This window comes from Salmo trutta, chromosome 18, assembly GCF_901001165.1.
Source record: "Salmo trutta chromosome 18, fSalTru1.1, whole genome shotgun sequence".
Classification (NCBI taxonomy): domain Eukaryota; kingdom Metazoa; phylum Chordata; class Actinopteri; order Salmoniformes; family Salmonidae; genus Salmo; species Salmo trutta.
In genome coordinates this window covers 19,985,639-20,012,672 of record NC_042974.1, presented here as the reverse complement: position 1 = coordinate 20,012,672, position 27,034 = coordinate 19,985,639, and the positions used below count along the sequence as shown (strand labels likewise).

The following is a 27,034-nucleotide window of genomic DNA, read 5'->3' as shown; positions in this document are numbered from 1 at the left end:
ATCTCCAGAGCCTCGGGAAACCACCGCTCTAGGAATGAGCAAGCATCGGTCCCCTCAGCGCCTTCAGGGAGATGTACTAGTCTCAAGTTCGATCTCCTAATGTGGCCCTCCAAATCAACTAGTTTAGAGGTAAGCGATTCAACCTTTTCCTCAAGAGTGATGGTCGTTGCCTGCAGGGCTATAACGTTGTCTTCGCTTCCAGAGATGCGTACCTTAGCCTGAGAGATTTGCCCAGCACATTCTTTGACTTCATTTTTAACATTGTCCACTGCAGACAGTACATTTTCAAATTTGATATAGAATTATACATTAATATCTTTGATGGCCTTGAGGATTTCGGAGCTAACGGCACTGCACGTGTTTATCCCTTCAGTCCTGCTTCCACCACTAGCACATGAAGCTAGCACGGCATCTTCCTCCTCAGACTCTAAAATCGTTAAGTCTGGCTTTTGTGTGACTTTTCTTTGTCGGCATTGTGGGTTTTGGAAGCTAATAATCTATTACTGCATTTCCTGGTACATTAAGCTTAAACCTCCTGTTGTGTTCCTTTCATGTTAATTAATTCTGTGTTCCCGGTCCAAAATGACCACCCCATTATAGCTGATTATAAATCCACAATAATACATATATTATCACCTAATGTTGTGTTAGATCTTTTTATGAACTTAAGTTCTTGTGAACATTACACGTTTTGAACTTCTATTTGCTATTCATGGCCTGTAAGCCTCTGTCACGTTCTTGAAAATGATCGGACCAAGGCACAGCGTGAGTATAGTTCCACATATTTATTTAAGTGAAACTAACAAAACAAAACGTACAAAGACGGTGATGACGTAGTGCCCAAACACACTAACAATCAATCAATATCCCACAAAACACAGGTGGGGAAATAGCTACCTAAATATGATCCCCAATCAGAGTCAACGATAAACAGCTGCCTCTAATTGGGAACCATATTAGCACCAACATAGAAATAGACATACTAGATCACCCCCTAGTCACGCCCTGACCTACTACACCATAGAGAACCAAGGGCTCTCTATGGTCAGGGCGTGACAGCCCCATTGACATGAGCTCATACAACTAGTTTTTGAGTAGAAAAAAGCATAATGTATGGATTATTTTGACTATAACAAATATTCAGATGAAACATATTGTGCTATGTATCACAGACTACTTTGTGTCAAAGTTTAACAAGGTCTTTCTCCTCACCAGTGTCATGATCAAAGATATGATTAAGAGCCTCACATACAGTATATCGGTTGGTCATTGTGAGCAAGGCCTCAAAAAAGCTTTATATACCAGAGCTGCAAGAAAAGTTCTATATATTATTGAAACAATGTTGCGAGTGTTTGTGAGAATGCCAACAGGTGTGGTTCCCATAGGGGAAATATTCTATTGGGGAAAGGTTCCCGTGGAGGTTGCCATGGAAACCAAAAAGGGGATTTGAATTTAAATTTTTACCTTTATTTTACCAGGTAAGCCAGTTGAGAACAAGTTCTCATTTACAACTGTGACCTGGACAAGATAAAGCAAAGCAGTTAACACAAACAATACAGAGTTACACATGGGATAAACAAATGTACAGTCAATAACGCAATAGAAAAATCTATATACAGTGTGCAAATGTAGTAAGATTAGGGCGGTAAGGCAATAAATAGGCCATAGTGGCGAAATAATTACAATTTAGCAATTAAACACTGGAGTGATAGATGTGCAGAAGATGAATGTGCAAGTAGAGATACTGGGGTGCAAAGGAGCAAAATAAATAACAATATGGAGATGAGGTAGTTGGGTGGGCTATTTACAGATGGGCTGTGTACAGGTGCAGGTGTGTGTACAGGAGTGAGGTGTGTTTGTGTGTGCTCAAACACACATGCATGTGGGGGTCTGGGAGAGGAAGAGTATCCATCTGATGAATGGGCATGTACCTGAACAATTTTTTTTAAACTAATTGTAGTCCCTTTTTAATCCATATGACATAGGCTTACTGGCAGACCAAGTTTATTTGTATCCATCTCATATCATCATAGTCTCGGTTTAGATAGTAGATGCTTTTGTACTCTCTCTACTTTTTGTTTTCCTACATACCAGAGTTGCTTTCAAAAAAAAAATCTATATACATTTTAAGGAACTTTCAGATTTTTTATTGAACAAATAGAGAGAGGATGACAGTGGGGAAAGATAGAGAGAGAAGTTGTGTCAAAGTCCGGATTTGACCTATGTCGAAACCATAGATATGTGTGCCCAGGCTGCGGCATTACCGCTAATCCAGGCAGGCTACCAGAGTTGCTTTCTGATTTCTTTATTTTCTGTTGCCTGACCCAGTAGGCCAGATAGTTTTTGGGGACAGAGAGGTTCTTATCTTAGAGAACAACAAACCTTTCCTACGTCCCTCTATTCTCTCCATCTTTTCCTCTCCTCACCCTTTCCCTCTCGTCTCTTCCTCTCCCCCAGAGCTCCTTCGTGGTGCATTAGGCCAGGTGGTTTGTGTGGATAAAGAGGATCTGGACTTCTTTTACCTCCTTCGATTCATATCTCTTCTTCTCCTCACCCTTTCCCTCTTTTCTCTTCCTCCCCTTCAGAGCTGCTTCGTGGTCCTGTAGGCCAGGTGGTTTGTGTGGACAAAGAGGTTTTGGTCGTAGAGAAGAACAGACTACTGATCCCTCCTCTGTGGAATGTCTACTTCTCCTGGGGCTTCCCTGATAACTCCTGCTCATTCGGACACTACACCACTGAGAAAGTATGTACACAATGGAGGCCTTTTATTCACTTACTCACACTAACAAAGGTTCAATTAGATTGCCATCTATCCATCCATCATGAGGTAGCAACACGACATGAAGCTTTAAAGTTGGCCAAACCATTTCCAACATAGACAATGGGTAACATTTGTGTGTGTATTTCTATTTCCCTCTCCTAGACCTTTGCTGTATGCGAGAGTGTGTGTGACTGGGGGGAGATGCTGTGTGCAGCGTGTCCCAACCAAGCTACCATAGTCACTGCTGGGACCAGTTCAGTGGTGTGTGTGTGGGATGTTTCCATCAGCAAGGACAAACTCACTCACATGAAACTCAGACAGGTGTGTGTGATGTGGTATGAGTATGTATCTAGCCCAATACACAGTAAAATGTGTGTGTGTTTGATAAAGTGAATCTCATATTGGTCTCCCAGGCGCTGTATGGTCATACCGATGCAGTAACGTGTCTGGCGGTGTCTGGCGTTCATGGAGTGATAGCCAGCGGTTCTCGTGACCTCACCTGTATACTGTGGGACCTTGAGGAACTCAACTACATCACTCAGCTACCTGGACACAAGGCTAGCATCACAGCACTTGCTATCAATGACCTCACGGTGAGTCTACACTTTCTTTTACCTCTTTCACATCATTATCTCGCTCTCTCCCTCTCTCTTTTTTCTCTCTCTTTTTCTCCCCTCACAAGGCTAGAATCCATGTGCTAACTATCAACAACATCTGAGAGTTGACCTCTTTCTATACCTCCTTTTGTATCCGTCTATCGCTTTTCTTTCCACTTTCTATTTCTCTCTTTAGTGGGATCCTGTTGGATCCTGCCTGCTGACTGATAAACATGTAAAAAAAAAAAAAACACACAAGTACATAGGGACCATCATCGTTTAGCCAGTCTATTGCACGAGCATTCCTGGAACTCAGAATGAGGGAGGGAGGATTCCCTTTTCTGGCTGCACACACATCCTCTACTATTCTCGGTGCTCATAGGCCTACCATGTGTGTGGTCACTGATAGAGACACGTTTCCATTCATTCCCTCATTTGTTTGTATTTGTATTTATTAAGGATCCCCGTTAGCTGCTGCTTCCAATACATTCACAGATTTCACAACACACTCTGTGCCCTCAGGTCCCTACTCCACCACTACCAAATATCTACATGACTAAATCCATGTGTATGTAGATTGCGTATGTCATCATATGTATGTGTGTGTGTGTGTGTGCATGTGTCTGTGCCAATGTTTGTGTTGCTTCACAGTTCCGCTGTTCCATAAGGTGTTTTTTTAATCTGTTTTTTAAATCTAATTTTACTGCTTGCGACAGTTACTTGATGTGGAATAGAGTCCCATGTAGTCATGGTTCTATGTAGTATTGTGTGCCTCCCATAGTCTGTTCTGCACTTGGGGATTTGTTGCGTGGCCAACCCCTTTTACCTGTGTATGTGTGTATGTTAACCCTCTCCTCTCTCCTTCAGGGTGAGATAGCATCGTGTGCAGGGCCGGTCCTGTACCTGTGGAGTATGAAGGGTCAGTTACTCACCTGGCTCGACTCATCCTGTGGCTCTGATGTCACTTCCTGCAGCTCAGATGGGGACATCCTGTCTGTCTGCTTCACTCAGAGACACGAGTGGGATCCACGAAACGTTATAGTCACTGGCTGTGCTGACGGGATAGTGAGGGTAAGAGAGTGAGAGTGTGTGTTTGCTAGTTCTTATTCGACAACTGTGTATGTGTGTCTTGCCTACTACTTACTAAAACTACCTAATGTGTACTAATCACACTAAATACTATTTAGAACTTACTGTTTAGTAGAAATGTATGCAGTAAGCATCAAATATCAACATTCTAGGCTAACCCATAATGACAATGCGTCATATAATGCAAAATTGCATTGTTTCCTACCATTCGTTCATTTTGTACAATGGGTCCCCTTATTTGATTATCAGCTAATTATCAGCTTTTGTCAAACACAAGTGGGTTTGAACATACTTTTTTTCTCACTAGTGTGCAGCGGATTCTACTAAATGAAAGGCAGAGATGAGTTTGACATCCTGGCATTTAAAGCATATCTAATTTTTGAGATTTCATATACTATAAAACCTTATATTATCGCACAGTTCATCAGCCTACTACTTAGAACACAAGTACGAGTATTCGGACCCGGCCTGATTGTTTGTGTATGTGTGCATGCGCATCAGGGTGTTGTGGGAGGTTTGCGTGTGTATGCACGTGCCTATGTGCATGTGTGTCTGTGTTTAATGTGTTCAGTTATGTTGGATTGTTTGTGTGTAACAGATCTGGAGGACGGAGTACACTAGAACATCACCAGATCCTCCACAGCAGCCCACATCCCAAGGACAGGATCAGCCTGCAATGAACATAGACGGTAATGCTAATGCTAATTTCATGCTAATAACAACAAGACATAAATATTCCTCAAATGAGAAGAATATGATTTTTTTTAAACACATCTGGTTCATAATCAAATAAGTGCTTTTACACTCCCCCACATATTAATTTGGACAGTTAAGCTAAAACTTTTAATTTGGCTCTATACTTGAAGTCAAATGTTTCATATGAGGCGACAGAACAGAATGTCACATTTTATTCGAGGGTATTTTTATACATATCTGTTTTAGCGTTTTTAAAAATAAAGCACTTTATGTATCTAGTACCCCCATTTGAAGGTGTCATAAGAATTTGGACAACTCACTTAAAAGGGCTCTATTTTCGGCTGGTACTAGTGTCAAACACACGTTAGTTTGCATTTCGTCATGTAGAAACTGGCGCACTGCCATTTTTCAGCCCTAACACTATGTTTGGTAATATACCTGTCTAACATCAGTTCGCTTGCGCTGAGGTGGGAGGGATGGCACTATTTGAAGTGTGTCCTTTAAAACAAGTGCAAAAGTGACAATTTCATGTAGCGCTAATGGGAAGTTTTAAGACACACAAAAAGCAGATCTTAATAGTATCGCAGTTTATAAATGGATGGATTTTGAGAGCGGAAGTGCAGCCTATCCAGCCATGACGCACAGTGCCCATGGAAGGAGAGATGTGCCCTTTGTGCCTGTGAATCTCGTTTTTAGAAAACATAAAAAAATATTGGTTTCCCCCATTTTGTTTAATTTGAGTAAAAACAAAGCATAGGCTAATCAAGGCTGGTTTAGCAGCATTGCATAGGTGCGTCTATTTTATCCTTGCCATAAACCAAAAGTAGACTAAGAATAAAGGGGTTTTAAATGGTCTACTGAGGGTGCTTTTTAAATGGTCTACTAAGAGGTTTTTGCCCTCTTGCTTTTTCATTATTTACAATTCACATACCTGTATTTTGCTTGTTCACGTAGGCTATCCATCCACATTTTCAAAGAGCGCCCCTCGTCCGATTACCAGTCCAAACTATTCAGTCCTCCTATGATGCCATTTTTTTTGAGAATCTGCCTTGCACATAGGCAACGATGCAATTGACAGGAGCCTAGTATTTTGTAAAGACGTTTGAATTTTATGCATAAAGGTATTTAGGCCTACATGTGCACACAGTGCCATGGAACAAGGGAAGTGATTTATAATATCATGCTTCTTGAACCCCTTCCTATTTAGAAATATTGTTGTTTAAAAAAACAGATGGATTGTTTTTTGTTTAATTTAATTAAAAACCAAACTTATTAGAAAGATTCACCGTCCATGGGTTTATGGTGAGAACGTACATGGCTCGAATGCAATGTCTGGTATTTCTGGAGAAGTGCAAATATGATCTGTAAGATGGTTCCGTAATGTTTATAAAACATTATATTTGCAATGAGTGGACATTCCAATTTTCTCTTTATATTGGATCTTTATCCAGCTCCTGTGTAACGTTTGGACGTGCGTAAAACCCTCCATAGTCTAAATAGCCTTGTCTGTATTATATGCCCACGGGGAGCAATTATGGTGCCTGTAACTGTATTTAGACACACCTATTTCAAAGAAGTTGTTGTTTCGTTTTTTATCAGAATTTGATTTGAATCATACATGTCTTTTTAGGCCTTATCGATAGCCTAGTGAATTTAATCTTGCTTATTGACTATGTTTGCCTCGTCCTATGTTCAGACTGCAATTTACAGTCGGCCTAGCCCCTATATCAGTGTGAACGCTATAGCATATGTTTAACAATGGATTTCCATATTGAAGCAATTACAACAATGTGGACTGCAAATAGTCTAGATAGCAATTTGACTAGATGTTCAGGAGTCTTGGGGGTAGAAGCTGTTTAGATGCCTCTTGGACCTAGACTTGGTGACCCGGTACCGCTTGCCGTGCAGTAGCAGAGAAAACAGTCTATGACTAGGGTGGCTAGAGTCTTTGACACCGCCTAGTATAGAGGTCCTGGATGGCAGGAAGCTTGGCCCCAGTTATGTACTGGGCCGGTCGCACTACCCTATGGAGTGCCTTGCGGTTGGAGAAAGAGCAGTTGCCATACCAGGCAGTGATACAACCAGTCAGGATGCTCTCAGTGGTGCAGCTGTAGAATCTTTTGAGTATCTGAGGACCCATGCCAAAACTTTTCAGTCTCCTGAGGGGGAATAGGTGTTGTCGTGCCCTCTTCACAACTGTCTTGGTGTGCTTGGACCATGTTAGTTTGTTGTTGATGTGGACACCAAGGAGTTTGAAGCTCTCAAACTGCTTCAATGCAGCCCCGTCGATGAGAATGGGGGAGTGCTCAGTCCTCTTTTTCCTGTAGTCCACAATCATCTCCTTTGTCTTGATTACATTGAGGGAGAGGTTGTTATCTTGGCACCACACGGCCAGGTCTCTGACCTCCTCCCTATAGGCTGTCTCATCGTTGTCTGTGATCAGGCCTACCACTGTTGTGTCATAGGCAAATTTAATGATGGGTTGGAATCGTGGCAGTGCAGTCATGAGCGAACAAGGAGTACAGGAGGGGACTGAGCACGCACCCCTGCGGGGCTACTGTGTTGAGGATCAGCATGGTGGATGTGTTGTTACCTACCCTTACTACCTGGGGCGGTCCGTCAGGAAGTCCAGGATCCAGTTGCAGAGGGAGGTGTTTAGTCCCAGGGTCCTTAGCTTATTGATAAGCTTTGAGGGCACTATGGTGTTGAACGCTCAGCTGTAGTCAATGAATGGCATTCTCACATAGGTGTTCCTTCGTCCAAGTGGGAAAGGGCAGTGTGGAGTGCAATGGCGATTGCATCATCTGTGGATCTGTTGGGGAGGTATGCAAATTGGAGTGGGTCTAGGGTTTCTGGGATGATGGTGTTAATGTGAGCCATGACCTGCCTTTCAAGGCACTTCATGGCTACAGACGTGAGTGCTACGGGTCGGTAGTCATTTAGGCAGGTTACCTTAGTGTTTTTGGGCACAAGGACTATGGTGGTCTGCTTAATAAAAAACATGTTTGTATTACAGACTCGGAAAGGGAGAGGTTGAAAATGCCAGTTGGTCAGTGCATGCTCGCAGTATACGTCCTGGTAATCCGTCTGGCCCTGCGGCCTTGTAAATGTTGACCTTTTAAGAGGTCTTACTTACATCGGCTGTGGAGAGCGTGATCACACAGTCTTCCGGAACAGCTGGTGCTCTCATGTACTGTATGTTTTAGTGTTATTTTCCTCGATGCGAGCATCAAAGCAGTTTAGGTCATCTGGTAGGCTCGTGTCTACAGGAAGCTCTCGGCTGTGCTTCCCTTTGTAGTCTGTAATGGTTTGCAAGCCCTGCCACATCCGAGGAGCGTCAGAGCTGGTGTAGTACGATTCAATCTCAGTCCTGTATTGAAGCTTTGCCTGTTTGATGGTTCGTTGGAGGGGATAACGGGATTTCTTATAAGCTTTCGGGTTAGAGTCCCGCTCCTTGAAAGTGGTAGCTCTAGCCTTTAGCTCAGTGCGGATGCTGCCTGTAATCCATGGCTTCTGGTTGGGGTATGTACGTGCGGTCACTGTGGGGATGATGTCATTGATGCACTTATTGATAAAGCCAATGACAGATGTGGTGTACACCTCAATGCCATTGGAGGAAACCCTGGAACATATTCCAGTCTATGCTATCAAAACAGTCCTGTAGCTTAGCATCTGCTTCATCTGACCACTTTTTTATTGATCTTGTCACTGGTGCTTCCTGCTTTAATTTTTGCTTGTAAGCAGGAAACAGGAGGATAGAATTTTTATCAGATTTGCCAAATGGATGGCGAGGGAGAGCTTGTATGCATCTCTGTGTGTGGAGTATAGGTGGTCCAGAGTTCTTTTTGCTCTGGTTGCACATTTAACATGCTGATAGAAATTTGGTAAAACAGATTTAAGTTTCCCTGCATTAAAGTCCCTGGCTACTAGGAGCGACGACTCTGGTTGAGCATTTTCTTGTTTGCTTATGGCGGAATACAGCTCATTCAGTGCTGTCTTAGTGCCAGCCTCTGACTGTGGTGGTATGTAAACAGCTATAAAGAATACAGATGAAAACCCTCTCGGTAGGTAGTGTGGTCTACAGCTTATCATGAAAAACTCTACCTCAGGCGAGCAATAGCTCGAGACTCCTTTAGATATCGTGCACCAGCTGTTGTTTACAAAAATACATAGACAGCCGCCCCTTGTCTTACCAGACGCCGCTGTTCTATCCTGCCGGTACATCGTTTAGCCAGCCAACTGTATGTTGATGTTGTCGTTGTTCAGCCACGACTCCTTGAAGCATAAGATGTTACAGTTTTTAATGTCCCGTTGGTAGTTTAGTCTTCCACATAACTCGGCGATTTTATTGTCCAAAGATTGCAAGTTTGCTGGCAGAATGGAGGGAAGTGTGGGTTTATTCGATTGCCTGCGAATTCTCAGAAGGCAGCGGGACCTTCGTCCCCTCTTTCTCCGCCTCTTCACTCAGATCACAGGGATCAGGGCCTGTTCCCGAGGAAGCAGCGTATCCTTTGCTTCGGGCTCATCAGAGTCGTGAAGGGAAAAAGAGATTCTGCTAGTCCGAGGTGAGAAATCGCAATCCTGATGTCTAGAAGTTATTTTCGGTCATAAAAGATGGTAGTGGTAACATTATGTACAAAATAAGTAATAAAATAAGTTACAAACAACGCAAATAAGCAAAGAAAAAAACACAATCGGCTGGGGCACGTAAAACGTCTGCCATCTTATCCGGCGCCATCTTACAAAAGTTTGGACACACCTATTCATTCCAGGGTTTTTCTTTATTTTTACTATTTGCTACATTATAGAATAATAGTGAAGACATCAAACCTATGAAATAACATATATGTAATCATGTAGTAACCAAAAAAAGTTGAAAAAAAATCTAAATATATTTTATATTTGAGATTCTTCAAAGTAGCCTCCCTTTGCCTTGATGACAGCTTTGCACACTTGGCATTCTCTCAACCAGCTTCATGAGGTGGTCACCTGGAATGCCTTTCAATTAACAGGTGTGCCTTGTTAAAAGTGAATTTGTGGAAATTATTTCCTTCTTATTGCGTTTGAGCCAATCAGTTGTGCTGTAACAAGGTAGGGGTGGGTATACAGAAGCTAGACCTATTTGGTAAAATACCAAGTCCATATTATGGCAAGAACAGCTCAAATAAGCAAAGAGAAACGACAGTCCATCATTACCTTAAAACATGAAGGTCAGTCAATCCGGAAAATGTCAAGAACTTTGAAAGTTTCTTCAAGTGCAGTCGCAAAAACCATCAAGCGGTATGATGAAACTGGCTCTCATGAGGACCGCCACAGGAAAGGAAGATCCAGAGTTACCTCTGCTGCAGAGGATAAGTTCATTAGAGTTACCGTTCTCAGAAATTGCAGCCCAAATAAGTACTTCAGAGTTCAATTAACAGACACATCTCAACATCAACTGTACAGTGGAGATTGCGTGAATCTTGAATGAGTTCCCACATATTCTGAGCACTTGTTGGCTGCTTTTCCTTCCCTCTACGGTCCAACTCATCCCAAACCATTTCAGTTGGGTTGAGATTGGGTGATTGTGAAGGCCAGGACATCTGATGCAGCACTCCATCACTCTCCTTCTTGGTCAAATATCCCTTACACAGCCCGGAGGTGTGTTTTGGGTCATTGTCCTGTTGAAAAACAAATAATTATAGTCCCACTAAGCGCAAACCAGATGGGATAGAGTATCGCTGCAGAATGTTGTGGTAGCCATGCTGGTTAAGAGTGCTTTGAATAGGGTTACACATTTTGGGGAATATTCAGAGGTGGAAACTGTCTGTGGAAATTAACGTTACTATACGGGATTTAACAGGAATTGACAGAAATATATGCAAATTAATAATAATACCATTTAAATGTAGATGTTTTTTGCATTGGATATATTTACCATATCGTATGAAGACAGAAACATAAACATTTTACCTTATCATAAGTAGACATGATTGCAAATTATTAAATCCTTCCAATAGAAATAAAATGTAAAAAATGGTTACGAATTGAACTTTAATTAAATGAGTTGACTCTTTACATGGGATGATTTCACTAAAAAACAAAAGGGAATATTGAATGATCCCCAATGATCCATTGCATCTCCCAAAAACGTTTTCAACATACATCTGTAAAATGATAGTCGAGAAACTAAAGCTTTGGTTGTCTTCCTCTCAGGCTTCCATGTCTTCTCCCTGGACCTCATCAATGTCCACCCCTTGAACACCAGACTCTGAGTCCTCATCTTCACTGTCACTTTCCAACTTGTTGAGGATGGCTCGTTGTTAGGCTCAAAAAGCCTCAAATTTGCCCAGATGGCCACCAATTTTTCAACCCTTGTATTGGTCAGCCTGTTGCGTGCTTTGGTGTGTGTGTTCACAAACAAGGACCAGTTGCACTCTGGGGTGGTTGATGTTGGTGGGATTTGGACGATGATGGAGGCAACAGGGGAAAGAGCCTCAGATCCACAAAGTCCCTTCCACCAGGTGGCTGATGAGATATGTTGGCACGACTGCCATATTGCATCTCCATCCCAAAGCCCTTGCTTAGAAGTGTACTTCACCAGACTGCCAAGAACCATGCCCTCATCCAGGCCAAGGTGGCAAGACACGGTAGTGGTGACACCATAGGCCTTGTTGATCTCTGCACCAGACAGCATGCTCTTGCCAGCATACTTGGGGTCCAACATGTATGCTGCGGCGTGTATGGGCTTCAGGCAGAAGTCTTCATGCTTTTTGATCTATTTCAGAACTGCAGTTTCCTCTGCTTGGAGCAACAGTGAAGTGAGCAGGGCAGTACAGAATTCTTCACTTACATCTGCAAGCAGAGTCTGAACATCAGACAGGATGGTATTGTCTCCCTAAATCTGTGAAATGGCTACTGCTATATGTTTCAGGAGTTTCAGGCTGCTTACCACTCTCTCCCAAAATACATCATCCAGGAGGATCCTGGATGATGACTGTGATATGACTGTGATATGGCCATGTAATGAACACGATGGGAGACAGAGAGCTGGTTTCAAGCACAGGGCGCAGCAGGTGTTTCATTGTACGGGACCACAGATGGAGGCAGGTGGCTGGGTCCAGGGGCAGGCAGAAGGTCATACACAGGGGATCCAAAAAGGCTAAAGTACAGGCAGGGAATAGGCAAAAGGCGTCGTTAGTGAGGCAGGGCAAAACTATCATACACGGGAGGATTAAATCACGGGAAAAACAGAGCTCTGAATAGAAGTGTGTTACAAAACAAACAAAACCTCACAATGATGGGGTGCAAAGAACTGAACTAAATAGTGTGTGATAATGGCATACAGGTGTGTGAACAGGTGATCAGAATTCAGGTGATTGGGATCTGGAGAGTGAGCTGCGTTCATGGGATCTATATGTTTGAGAGTGTGAGCTGGAAAGTTGGCTGGAAAGTGAGCTGCATTCAGGGGATCTGCGTGTTTGAGTGTGTGAGTTGGAAGCAGACATTACAGGCCATTTCTTGGAGACTCCTTCCCTTCCAGGAGACTGTCAAACATGATGACAACACCACCCCAACGGGTGTTGCTGGGCAGCTTCAATGTGGTGCTCTTATTCTTCTCACTTTGCTTGGTGAGGTAGATAGCTGCTATAAAAATGGCCCTTCACATACCTAACCATTTCCTTGGCTCTCTTATAGAGTGTATCTATTTTTTTCAGTGCCATGATGTCCTTGAGGAGCAGATTCAATGCATGAGCAGCACAGCCAATGGGTGTGATGTGAGGGTAGGACTCCTCCACTTTAGACCAAGCAGCCTTCATGTTCTCAGCATTCTGTCACCAGTGCAAAGATCTTCTGTGGTCCAAGGTCATTGATGACTGCCTTCAGCTCATCTGCAATGTAGAGATCGGTGTGTCTGTTGTCCCTTGTGTCTGCGCTATTGTAGAATACTGGTTGAGGGGTGGAGATGATGTTGTTAATTATTCCTTGCCCATGAACATTTGACCACCCATCAGAGATGATTGCAACACAGTCTGCTTTCTCTATGATTTGCTTGACCTTCACTTGAACTCTGATGAACTCTGCATCCAGCAAATGAGTAGATAAAGCATGTCTGGTTGGAGGGGTGTATGCTGGGCGAAAAATGTTCAGAAATCTCTTCCAATACTCATTGCCTGTGAGCATCAGAGGTGAACCAGTTGCATACACAGCTCGAGCAAGACATTCATCAGCATTTCTCTGACTATGTTCTTCCATTGAGTCAAAAACTTCTGATTCCCGGAGAACCATGAGCTGTTGCTATCGATAAAGTGTCTGATTCATCATTTTTACCTTCGAATAGAAGTAGAGGGACTTTGTCAGAGGTTGCTTGTTGTGACTGCTGAGGGAACTTTATGCACTTGGCCAGATGATTCTGCACCTTTGTTGCATTCTTCAGATATGATTTGGCACAGCATTTTCAAATGTACACAGCTTTTCCTTCTACATTTGATGCAGTGAAATTTCTCCACACATCAGATGGCGTGGCATTTCCCTGTAAAAACAAAAAAACATTTTGTAAAAAAACAACAAATACAATTCCATGTACAGATAAATAGTTAAGCAGTTAGATTAAACAACTCATTTGTAAGATAAAAACAGGTTAATTAACACTCCTCAGTTAGTAGGCTCAAGCAAGCTAAAACCCACATGGTAGCAAAAACTAACTAGCAGAAATTGTTAAGCTAGAAATTATTTAAAAACACTTTGCTGTATACTACTATTTACTAGTTAACAAAAAATCATGTATGTCATATAAAATATATTCACCCCACCCAGTATTGTAATCAAAACTTACCAGAAAGTAGTCCTTGGCTCAGACATTGTAGTAGTGTGGGCTCAATAGCATCTCATTAGTGTGCAAGATCTTGAGAATCAGCTGTACATGTGATGGAAGAATGGACTGTGCAAGCAGAGGGTTTCAATTCCATTAATTTGGGGGTAGTTTAACCAAAATACAGTGGCTTGCGAAAGTATTCACCCCCCTTTTTCCTATTTTGTTGCCTTAAAACCTTCCGCTGGTGTACAGCAATATTTACAGTTGAAGTCGGAAGTTTACATACACTTAGGTTGGAGTCATTAAAACTTGTTTTTCAACCCTCCACAAATTTCTTGTTAACAAACTTTGTGCATGACACAAGTAATTTTTACAACAATTATTTACAGACAGATTACTTCACTTATAATTCACTGTATCACAATTCCAGTGGGTCAGAAGTTTACATACACTAAGTTGACTGTGCCTTTAACAGCTTGGAAAATTCCAGAAAAGGATGTCATGGATTTAGAAGCTTCTGATAGGCTAATTGACATCATTTGAGAAAATTGGAGGTGTATCTGTGGATGTATTTCAAGGCCTACCTTCGAACTCAGTGCCTCTTTGCTTGACATTATGGAAAAATCAAAAGAAATATGCCAAGACCACAGAATTTTTTTTAGACCTCCACACGTCTGGTTGATCCTTGAGAACAATGTCCAAATGCCTGAAGGTCCCACGTTCCACGTTCATCTGTACAAACAATAGTACGCAATACCTTGTGAAGATGCTGGAGGAAACAGGTACAAAAGTATCTATAGCCACAGTAAAACAAGTCCTATATCGACGTAACCTGAAAGGCCGCTCAGCAAGGAAGAAGCCACTGCTCCAAAACTGCCATAAAAAAAGCCAGACTACGGTTTGCAACTGCACATGGGGACAAAGATCGTACTTTTTGGAGAAATGTCCTCTGGTCGGATTAAACAAAAATAGAGCCGTTTGGCCATAATGACCATCGTTATGTTTGGAGGAAAAGGGGGAAGGCTTGCAAGCCGAAGAACATCATCCCAACCGTGAAGCATGGGGGTGGCAGCATCATTTTGTGGGGGTGCTTTGCTGCAGGAAGGACTGGTGCACTTCACAAAATAGATGTCGTCATGAGGGAGGAAAATGATGTGGATATATTGAAGCAACATCTCAAGACATCAGTCAGGAAGTTAAAGCTTGGTCACAAATGGGTCTTCCAAATGGACAATGACCCCAAGCATACTTCTAAAGTTGTGGCAAAATGGCTTAAAGTAGTCCTATGGACAGATACTCCAATCTCCGCTGTGGAGCTTTGCAGCTCCTTCAGGGTTATCTTTGGTCTCTTTATTGCCTCTCTGAATAATGCCCTCCATGCCTGGGCCATGAGTTTTGGTGGGCGGCCCTCTTTTGGCAGATTTGCTGTATTGCCATATTCTTTCTTTTTTTAACGGATTTAATGGTGCTCCGTGGGATGTTCAAAGTTCCGGATATTTTTTTATAACCCAACCTTGATCTATACTTCTCCACAACTTTGTCCCTGGCCTGTTTGTGGTGTTGCAGACTCTGGGGCCTTTCAGAATAGGTGTATATATATTGAGATCATGTGACACTTAGATTGCACACAGGTGGACTTTATTTAACTAATTATGTGACTTCTGAAGGTAATTGGTTGCACCAGATCTTATTTAGGGAATTCATAGCAAAGTGGGTAAATACATATGCACACACTACTTTTCCGTTTTTTGTTTTTTAGAAATTTTTTAAACAAGGTATTTTTTAATTTCACTTCACCAATTTGGACTATTTTGGGTATGTCCATTTCATGAAATCCCACCAAAAACGATTTAAATAACAGGATGTAATGCAACAAAATAGAAAAATGGCAAGTGGATGAATACTTTTGCAAGGCACTGTATAACACAAGACTTAGAATTGCCTTATGTGTATCCCACATAAAGGTTCACCGTTTATCAGCTAACTTTTTTGATGATTTTAAGCGAAATTCCCCAAATTCCTGGGCTTAACTTCCCATGGAAAATTTCCCGGAAAGTTTCCAACCCTAGCCTTGAATTCAAAATAAATCATGACAGTGTCGCCAGCAAACCACCCACACACCATCATACCTCCTCCTTCATGCTTCAAGGTGGGAACCAGACATGCGGAGCTCTTCCGTTCACCTACTCTGCGTTTCACAAAGACACGGCGGTTGGAACTAAAAATCTCAAATTTGGACACATTAGACCAAGGGACAGATTTCCACCTGTCTAATGTCCATTGCTTGTGTTTCTTGGCACAACCAAGTCTCTTATTATTATTGGTGTCCTTTAGTAGTGGATTCTTTGCAAAAATTAAACCATTAGGCCATATTCACACAGTCTCCTCTGAACAGTTGATGTTGAGATGTGTCTGTTACTTGAGAGGTGCAATCTCCGAGAGGTGCAATCTGGGGTGCAGTTAATTGCCAAAATCCTAGGCTGGTCACTCTAATGAACTTATCTTCTGCAGCAGAGGTAACTCTGGGTCCTCCTTTCCTTTGGTGGTCCTCATGAGAGCCAGTTTCATCAAAGCGTTTGATGGTTTTTGCGACTGCACTTGAAGAAACTTTTAAAGTTCTTGAAATTTTCCGGATTGACTGACCCTCATGTCTTAACCTCTCTGGGGTATGTGGGATGCTAGCGGGACACACTCGCCAACAGCCAGTGAAATAGCAGGGCAAAACAACAATCTCATAATTCACATTTCTCAGTATTATATACCATTTTAACCTGTTAGGGCTAGGGGGCAGTATTTACACGGCCGGATAAAAAACGTACCCGATTTAATCTGGTTACTACTCCTGCCCAGTAACTAGAATATGCATATAATTATTGGCTTTGGATAGAAAACACCCTAAAGTTTCTAAAACTGTTTGAATGGTGTCTGTGAGTATAACAGAACTCATATGGCAGGCAAAAACCTGAGAAGATTCCTTACAGGAAGTGCCCTCTCTGACAAGTTCTTGTTCTTCTTGACTCTGTTTATTGAAGACTGAGGATCTTTGCTGTAACGTGACACTTCCTACGGCTCCCATAGGCTCTCAGAACCCGGGAAAAAGCTGAATGATATCGAGGCAGCCCCAGGCTGAAACACATTAGCGCGTTTGGATAGTGGCCGATCAGAGGGCCATCAGACTAAGGCTCATGCACAAGGGGATCCCATGCTTTTACTTTCTCTCTCGTTGAATGTAAACAGGCTTTGCCGGTCGGAATATTATCGCTTTTTTACGAGAAAAACGGCATAAAAATTGATTTTAAACAGCGGTTGACATGCTTCGAAGTACGGTAATGGAATATTTAGAATTTTTTTGTCACGAAATGCGCCGTGCTCGTAACCCTTATTTACCCTTTCGGATAGTGTCTTGAACGCACGAACAAAACGCCGCTATTTGGATATAACAATGGATTATTTGGGACCAAACCAACATTTGTTATTGAAGTAGAAGTCCTGGGAGTGCATTCTGACGAAGACAGCAAAGGTAATAACATTTTTCTTATAGTAAATCTGACTTTGGTGAATGCTAAACTTGGTGGGTGTCTAAATAGCTAGCCCTGTGATGCCGGGCTATCTACTTAGAATATTGCAAAATGTGCTTTCACCGAAAAGCTATTTTAAAATCGGACATATCGAGTGCATAGAGGAGTTCTGTATCTCTAATTCTTAAAATAATTGTTATGTTTTTTGTGAACGTTTATCGTGAGTAATTTAGTAAATTCACCGGAAGTGTTCGGTGGGAATGCTATTCACATGCTAGTCACCTGCTAATGTAAAAAGCTGGTTTTTGATATAAATATGAACTTGATTGAACAAAACATGCATGTATTGTATAACATAATGTCCTAAGATTATCATCTGATGAAGATCATCAAAGGTTAGTGCTGCATTTAGCTGTGGTTTGGGTTTATGTGACATTATATGCTAGCTTGAAAAATGGGTGTCTGATTATTTCTGGCTGCTGACATAGTCTAATGTTTTGCTTTCGTTGTAAAGCCTTTTTGAAATCGGACAGTGTGGTTAGATTAACGAGAGTCTTGTCTTTAAAATGCTGTAAAATAGTAATATGTTTGAGAAATTGAAGTAATAGCATTTCTAAGGTATTTGAGTAACGCGCCACGGGATTCAACTGGCTGTTGAGTAGGTGGGACGCAAGCAAGCGTCCCACCTAGCCCAGAGAGGTTAAAGATACACTTCTCATTAATCCAACCACAGTGTCCGATTTCAAAAAGGCTTTACGGCGAAGCATAACATTATGTTAGGACATCGCCTAGTCAAGAAAAACCACACAGCCATTTTCCAAGCAAGGAGAGGCGTCACAAAAAAAACAGAAATACAGCTAAAATGAATCACTAACCTTTGATGATCTTCATCGGATGGCACTCATAGGACTTCATGCTACACAATACATGTATGTTTTGCTCGATAAAGTTCATATTTATATCCAAAAACCCCATTTTACATTGGCGTGTAATGTTCAGAAATGTTTTGCCTCCCAAAACTTCCGGTGAATGAGCACATCCATTTACAGAAATACTCATCATAAACGTTGATAAAATATACAACTATTATTCAAAGAATTATAGATACACTTCTCCTTAATGCAACCGCTGTGTCAGATTTCAAAAAAGCTTTACGGCGAAAGCAAACTTTGCAATAATCTGAGTACAGCGCTCAGACATCAAAACAAGCCATACAGATACCCGCCATTTTGGAGTCAACAGAAATGACAAAAATTACATTCTAAATATTCACTTACCTTTGCTCTTCATCGGAATGCACTCCCAGGCAACCCAGTTCCAGAATAAATGTTAGTTTTGTTCGATAAAGTTAATCTTTATGTCCAAATACCTCCATTTTGTTCGCGTTCAGTCGAGTAATCCAAATTCACTGTGCTCGCGCAGTAAGTTCAGACAAAGTCAAAAAAGTTATATTACAGTTCGTAGAAACATGTCAAACGATGTATAGAATCAATCTTTAGGATGTTTTTATCATAAATCTTCCATAATATTCCAACCGGACGATTCCTTTGACTTCAGAAATGGAAAGGAACACACCTAACTCTCACTGGAGCGGGCGCGATTGAGCTAATGTAATTTTCTCAGTCATCTGACTCCATATGCTCTTATTCTCTCCCCATTCACATTAGAAGCATGAAACAACGTTCTAAAGACTGTTGACATCTAGTGGAAGCCGTAGGAATTGCAAAATGACCCCACAGACACTGTGTATTAGATAGGCAATCACTTGAAAAACTACAAACCTCAGATTTCCACACTTCCTGGTTGGATTTTTTCTCAGGTTTTTGCCTGCCATATGAGTTCTGTTATACTCACAGACATTCAAACAGTTTTAGAAACTTCAGTGTTTTCTATCCAGACCTACTAATAATATGCATAGCCTACCTTCTGGGCCTGAGTAGCAGGCAGTTTACAACGGGCACGCTTTTCATCCGGACGTCAAAATACTGCCCCCTACCCAAGAGAGGTTAAAGTAATGATGGACTGTCATTTCTCTTTGTGTATTTGAGCTGTTCTTGTCATAATATGGACTTAGTCTTTAACTTTTACCAAATCTTCAGTATACCCACCCTTAAATTGTCAAAACACAACTGATTGGCTCAAACGCATTAAGATTGAAAGAAATTCCACAAATTAATTTTTAACAAGGTGCACCTGATAATTGAAATGCATGAAATTCATGAAACCTCATGAAGCTGGTTGAGAGAATACCAAGAGTGTGCAAAGTGTCATCAAGGCAAAGGGTGGCTACTTTGAAGAATCTCAAATATATTTATATTTTGATTTGTTTAACACTTTTTTGGTTATTACCTAATTCTGTTACTGTACATAAAGTGCTTTCATTTTAAAACGGTAAATCAGATATGTTTAAAAATACCCTCAAATACATTGTGACATTCTGTACTGTTGCCTCATATGAAACATTTTATCTCAAATGCTAGAGTATATAGCTAAATTAAAACTTTTAGCTTCACTGTCTAAATAAATATGCAGGGAAGTGATACTGTGATAGAAGTGAACTATGAGAGAGACTCAAATAACCAAATATTTTTCTGAGATATCTTCCATAGATATCTGTTTATATATGCTGTTAAGTGTGAGCTGATAATTCAGAGCCAACCATCTCTTAGTCTGACTGTTAGCTTCCAGAATCAAGTTTATAATAAAATGCTCCTTCCAAGATAACATCTAGCCTGGAATTATGGAGTTTTACAATTATTAAAGATACCGACAGTAAACGCTGATGAGCAATTCTGCTGATGTGTGTTCGGGCGCGCATGCATGCGTGAGCGTGTGTAATTTAGAATGCAATAATACCCAGCTGTTATTTGTTTATTGTCAGCTCATGGCAGTATTACCCTGGTACATTACAACAGAACAGTCCTGGTGTAACTGTGAGGTTTATTTAAGAGGGATTGTTCTCACTAACAGCCTGCTGACCATGTAATATACACTACTATAAATACAGCCTCTGATGCCTCTGAAGGTTTTGTGTTCCTTTAGTTTGTCAGGGTCAGAGGTTGAAAAAGACCCTGATCAACTACTTTAAAAATATATCCTTCCGTCCTCGAATAACTCTGACATGATTAGATGGGTGAAAGCGTAGAGACCCTGTTGTCTGTGTTGTTATATTATATTTTTGTTGTGTCCTTTACTATAGGTTTAGCAGGTCAGGTCTGAGAGAGACCTCTTGTGTTGTTGTTATACAGTATAACAGGAGATCCCCTGTACTGTAGGTCTAATAGTGCAGGACTGATTTTATACTGTTGTAATATTGTTAATTACTGTGTAGGAATGTCGGGTCTGAGTCAGAGTTGGGAGAGACACCTGGTGTTGTGTCGGCCGCTAAACAGGAGTGAAGCAGTGTCCAGACGGCGCTACAAGAACAACCCTGCAGTCACTGCTCTAGCCATGTCCAGGTACTGCATGCACACACCCCAAGAGACTTGCAGCTGTAATTGGTGCAAAAGGTGGCTCTACAAAGTATTGACTTTGGGGGGTGAATAGTTATGCACGCTCAAGTTCTCAGTTTTTTTTGTGTTATTTGTTGTTTGTTTCACAATAAAAATTATTTTGCATCTTCAAAGTGGTAGGCATGTTGTGTAAATCCAATGATACAAACCCCCCAAAAATCCATTGTAATTCCAGGCTGTAAGGCAATAAAATAGGAAAAATGCCAAGGGGTGTGAATACTTTCGCAAGCCACTGTACGTTCATGTGCGTGCGTTTTGTACCACTCCTTTTTGGGGGTCACAGGTCAAAAGGTTTGAAAACCACTGGGATAAAGGATAGTGGCAACAAATGGAGTTGGATTGAATATAGTAATGGTAGCCTACGGCATTTCTTATAATCTTCTTTTTTGACTGGAATTGTGTTGGTCATTGTAAATAAATGCAGCATTTATTCCAGCTCAAAATAGGTTTGGAAAATACTTAACTCCTCAGATTGTGCTGCTGTCCCCTATTCTTGTAATAATTGCTCAACGACTCTGTGAACCCGGTTGCGAGATTGTTTTTTGAGGTGTGTCCCTTTTGGAGTTTGAGCATATGCCCTCCAAAAGGTCTGTGCATGGCCATGATGCACACACAGCTATGATAAACCATTCAATGTATGCCTCTGTGTTTACAGGACCCATGCTACTCTGCTTGTTGGAGATGGCTGGGGTAGAGTCTTCACCTGGACCTGTGAGTGATGGGGAAGGAGCAGTTGGGTGTGTCTGTTTGTGCGTGCGTGCATGCGTGGGTGTGGTGCGTGTGCGTGGGTGGGTGCGTGCGTGCGTGGTGTGCGTGTGTGAGTTCCATACAACCAACAATACACCAAAACCCAGCCTGCACTTCAGGAACCTCTTATTGCACTGCACATGTGCACTCTTTCACCAGCCCCTGCCTCACCTCCAGACCGACCACCACACTCCAATCGTAGAGAGATGTTCTCTCTCTCAAAGTCTCCAGGCACAGGGAGGAAATGGAGAGAGGGGGATCAGGATTTTCTTTTTGAGTGTTTACAAACTATTTACACTTATTACAAGATTAACACATGACATGGAAGGAACAGATCAATGAATCATGTGGTTTCAACCTATATACAGATCGTACATTTCAATTTACTTTATAGTACTAACGTTTAGGTATTTTGTTGATGAATGTAACTGTGTTTGTGAAAGTAACTGTTTACACTGCATTCGGAAAGTATTCCGACCCCTTCACTTATTCTAAAATGGATTAAATAAAAAAGTCTCTTGAATCTGCACACAATACCCCATAAGGACAAAGCGAAAACAGGTTTTTAGAAATTTGTGCAAATGTATTATTTATGTATTTACATAAGTATTCAGACCCTTTGCTATGACACTCAAAATTGAGCTCAGGTTTGTCCTGTTACCATTGATCATCCTTGAGATGTTTCTACAACTTGATTGGGTCCACCTGTGGTAAATTAAATTTGTTTTTACAACTTGATTGAGTCCACCTGTGGTAAATTCATGCATGTCAGAGCAAAAACCAAGCCATGAGGTCAAAGGAATTGTCCGTAGAGCTCCGAGACAGGATTGTCTCGAGGCACAGATCTGGGGAAGTGTACCAAAAAATTCCTGCAGCATTAAAGGTCCCCAAGAACACTGTGGCCTCCATCATTCTTAAATGGAAGAAGTTTGGAACCACCAAGATTCTTCCTAGAGCTGGCCTCCCGGCCAAAGGGCAATTGAGGGAGAACGGCCTTGGTCAGGGAGGTGGCCAAGAACCCGATGGTCACTCTGACAGAGCTCCAGAGTTCCTCTGTGGGAGATGGGGGAACCTTCCAGAAGGTCAACCATCTCTGCAGCACTCCACCAATCAGGCCTTTATGGTGGAGTGGCCAGACGGAAGCCACTCCTCAGTAAAAGGCACATGACAGCCCGCTTGGAGTTTGCCAAAGGGCACCTAAAGGACTCTGACCATGAGAAACAAGATTATCTGGTCTGATAAGACCAAGACTGAAGTATTTAGCCTGAATGCCAAGCGTCACGTCTGGAGGAAACCTGGCACCATCCCAACAGTGATGCATGGTGGTGGCAGCATCATGCTGTGGGGATGTTTTTCAGTGATATGGACTGGGAAACTGGTCAGAAGAGACTAGTCAGGATCGAGGGAAAGATGAACAGAGCACAGTACAGAGAGATCCTTGATGAAAACCTGCTCCAGAGCACTCAGGACCTCATACTGGGGAGAAGGTTCACCTTCCAACAGGCAACAACCCTAAGCAGGCAGCAAAGACAATGCAGGAGTGGCTTCGGGACTAATCTTTTATTGTCCTTGAGTGGCCCAGCTAGAGCCCGGACTTGAACCCGATCGAACATCTCTGGAGAGACCTAAAAATAGCTGTGCAACAATGCTCCCCATCCAACCTGACAGAGCTTGAGAGGATCTGAAGAAAACAATGGGGAGAAACTCCCCAAATACAGGTGTGCCAAGCTTGTAGCATCATACCCAAGAAGACTCAAGGCTGTAATCGCTGCTAAAGTGCTTCGACAAAGTACTGAGTAAAGGGTCTGAATACTTATGTAAATGTAATATTTCCATTTATTATGTTTAATACATTTGCAAAAAAATCGAAACAGTTTTTGCTTTGTTATTATGGCGTATTGTGTGTAGATTGAGGAGGGGGAAAAACTATGTAATCCATTTTAGAATAAGGCTGTTATGTAACAAAATGTGGAAAAAGTGAAGGGGTCTGAATATTTTCCGAATGCACTGTATACAATGAATTGATTTGAATTATAATAACTCTTTGCTATTATTGTGGTGTCCTGGATCCTTTATTTGGAGTTGCTTTGGACACACAAACACAAACACACACACACTGAGCGTCAAAACAGGAAGTTCAATGTCAATACGACATTGTTTATTTCAGCCAATTACATAGAAAGTGGAACAAATAAACAAAACAGAATTACATTTAGAAAAAACTGTGGTCGTACGATCTAAGACTGTTGTTTACATGTGAAAGTATGCAGAGAACCAAAAAGCTGAGCCTGGATTTTTTCCCAGTAAACATGCACTGACAACATTTCCTGTTGAGTGGCCTGTTTATTACCAGTATGGTATGCTTCAGACCCAGATTTCTAACCAAGCATTCTCTAGACAGAGAGGGGGAGAGATGCATGTTAAGAGGGAAAATCCCAAACACAGCTCTCTCTCCGTCTTTTCCCCTCTCCCCATCTCTCCCTCCTTCACTATGCTCCATGGCTGCCCATAGAGGAGGGCTCCCAGCAAACTGGGAACATTCCCAGAACATTACCTAACATTCCCATTAAGTTCTAGTTAGATAAAATCCTAACATTATGATGATACAGTAACATCCCAAAAACATTCAATTTTCTTCAGAAAATGTTTTAAATTAAATATCCTTGATATTCTCCTAACGTTCACTAAAATGTTGTGCACAAAATCTGTAACCACAGAACATTCCCCAAACGTTCTCATTGGGTTTCCAGGTACTGTAATGTAATAACACAATGTACCAGTAATAATTTTAGAACATACTGCCGCAACAAAATGTGAACGCAATAGAAATGGTTCTCAGAAAACATTACTGGAACATTCTGCTAATGTTGATGGAGATTAAAAACACCCATAACAAGAAACAGGGAATATTCCCACAATGCTCTCATAAAGTTATAGTATGACGTTATGACATGATTGTTCCAATAACGTTCCCTAAACATTCTTCAGAAATCATGTCTGGATTCTATTAAATTAGTTCTGACATTACTGGAACATCCCGCTAACATTAATGGAGATGACATACGAGACACCTACTGTATAACATTGCTGCAATGTTCTGCTAATATTGATGTGTAATGTAACAAGTTTCCAAACTTTTAAACAAATGTCATTTCAGTCTTCTTACATCATCATATTTTATAAGAGTATTGTCCAAACATAGCTATATCTTTTTTAAAGACAGATTTGAACCTGCGATCTGCAGGCTACTTAGTCGGCTTTGCCACCAGGATCCTAATGTTTCTAGTGGATTTCCCTTTGTACTGAAATCCTTAAATCATAGTCCAAACTATGGCTATATGTCTTAGTACATATGCACATCTATGTAAACCTCACCATAAACTGCCAGGCAATAATTTGACAGGATTTCTGAAATCAAGTTTGTAGGAGAAATAAAATCCAAAACATCCAACTTTACAGTATATAAAGAAGATTAGTAGAGTAGGAAATAATAGACAATACTTATTTTTCAACATTTAGTCATCTTCACTTTTGCAAAGACAAAGACCACAACCTGGAAGTCAGAGTTAAGGTGTAAACAGCTTTAAATCTGTGTTAGTCCTAGTGGCCCAGTGGATTGATTCCAGGGATCGGTCAACAAAATATGCTAAAACTATGTTTGTACAATAACATTTCAGATAAATTGTCATGTGATTCCAAATAATTGCCATTTGTGTTTGTGCATAGATTGTTGTACAACTAACTTCCTCAACAGTAAGATAACATATGAACATGAACACATGGACTGGGGACAACTAGATTTTTATCATTCTGGGAACATTCTATAAACATTGAGGGAATGTTTTGTGCACCCTGATACAAACATTATAAGAATGTCATCACAACTGGACAGATTTTGGGAACCTATGTAGTGTAATGTACCCACTGTTCCCACATCCTAATGAAATATTCTGGGAAACCTTGAAGTACGCAGAATGGCTGTTCTGTTAACATTCTTGCAACCTCAAAGGAATGTTTTGTGCACCGTGGAACAAATATCTGAATGTCAGCACAACTGGACAGTTTTAGTGTTATAGGAACAAATATCTTGGCATATCCCACAATGTTCCCAAAACCTAAATAAATGTTTTAGGAAATTTGAAAGAACATAAAACATGTGTTCTGGGAAAGTTCTTGCAACATCAGACAAATGTTTTTTCTATGTAATAACAGCATTGTAATCATCAGCACAACTGGGCAGTGTTTGTGTTTTGGCAACATATCTCTTGTCATGCCCCCACAATGTTTCCACAACCTAAATAAATATGTTAGGAACTATTAAAGACCATAAAAACAATATTCTGGGAGTGTTCTTGTAACATCAGGTGAATGTTTTTTGCACCCTAAAAGAAACATTGTGTAATCTTCCACACAACTGGACAGTTTTGGTGTTTTGGCAAAAATACATTTTGTGATGTCACCACAATGTTCCCACAAGACTGTTTCCACAACCTAATGAAACATTCTGCGAACCTTTTAAAGAACAGACTAAATTGTGTAATGGGAAAGTTCTTACAACGTCAGGTGAATGTTTGAAACAAACACTACTGTTATGAGAACATTTGCCTCAACCTAGCGAATGTTCTGGGAACTTTTACAGAATTAATTTTGGTTTGCTGGGCTCTGTCTTTAACCTTTGAGCGTGATGCTAATTGTGCTAAGTGGAGTGGCTTAATAGACTGGAAAATAGTCCCATAACTCTCCCATAGAGCCAGCTATGACCTTCTCAGAGACAACAGTCCACGGCCGTTCTCTCTCCTCCACTGGCTTTATGATATTAAATGCCACACCGTTGGGTTCCTCAGAATAATTAAATCAAATAAATTATAGCACCTAGCCAGAACCATCTTGTAGTTTAAGCCAATTATAGTGCACTGTAAAGATAATTATTAAGCGTGATTACAATTCATTTAATTTGAATAAATGTTCCCATTAGAGGGTTCATCCCAGTCACTGACTCCACCTCCTCCTCCTTCATATCGCTCTTCTCGCTCTTTGCCCTCACTTTCTCTCTCTCGTTCTCTCCATCCATCCCATCACTCCATCCATCCTTCACAATCTGACCTTCACAAAATGGCCTCCTCCTTCACCCCTGGTGGGCAATAGAGCATGGAACCTCCTACCTCCGGGATGAGTCACATGTGTTTATGTCTGTGGTGTTTATGATGGGTGTGTTGTTGAAAATCTAGAACATAGACTGAAAATGAGGAGTGCTGCTGTGCTTAAATAAGATGTCTGTCTTTCTGTCCCATGAGATCTCTGTCTATTTCTAGTGTTTAGCC

General features: G+C 41.3%; 1 protein-coding gene across 2 annotated transcripts in view; it reads left to right on the top strand.

Moving 5' to 3' along the window:
* Positions 1-22,210, top strand: part of wdfy4 (WDFY family member 4) — a 195,701-nt gene extending 173,491 nt beyond the window's left edge. For both annotated transcript variants that reach the window (XM_029697915.1, XM_029697914.1), the window contains exons 59-65: positions 2,586-2,743; positions 2,924-3,082; positions 3,175-3,354; positions 4,225-4,428; positions 5,045-5,135; positions 20,786-20,912; positions 21,622-22,210. In XM_029697915.1, the coding sequence (XP_029553775.1) occupies positions 2,586-2,743; positions 2,924-3,082; positions 3,175-3,354; positions 4,225-4,428; positions 5,045-5,135; positions 20,786-20,912; positions 21,622-21,685 (983 nt within the window). In that variant the 3' untranslated portion in view covers positions 21,686-22,210. The remainder of the gene's footprint in view (positions 1-2,585; positions 2,744-2,923; positions 3,083-3,174; positions 3,355-4,224; positions 4,429-5,044; positions 5,136-20,785; positions 20,913-21,621) is intronic.
* The last annotated feature ends 4,824 nt before the right edge of the window (positions 22,211-27,034 follow it).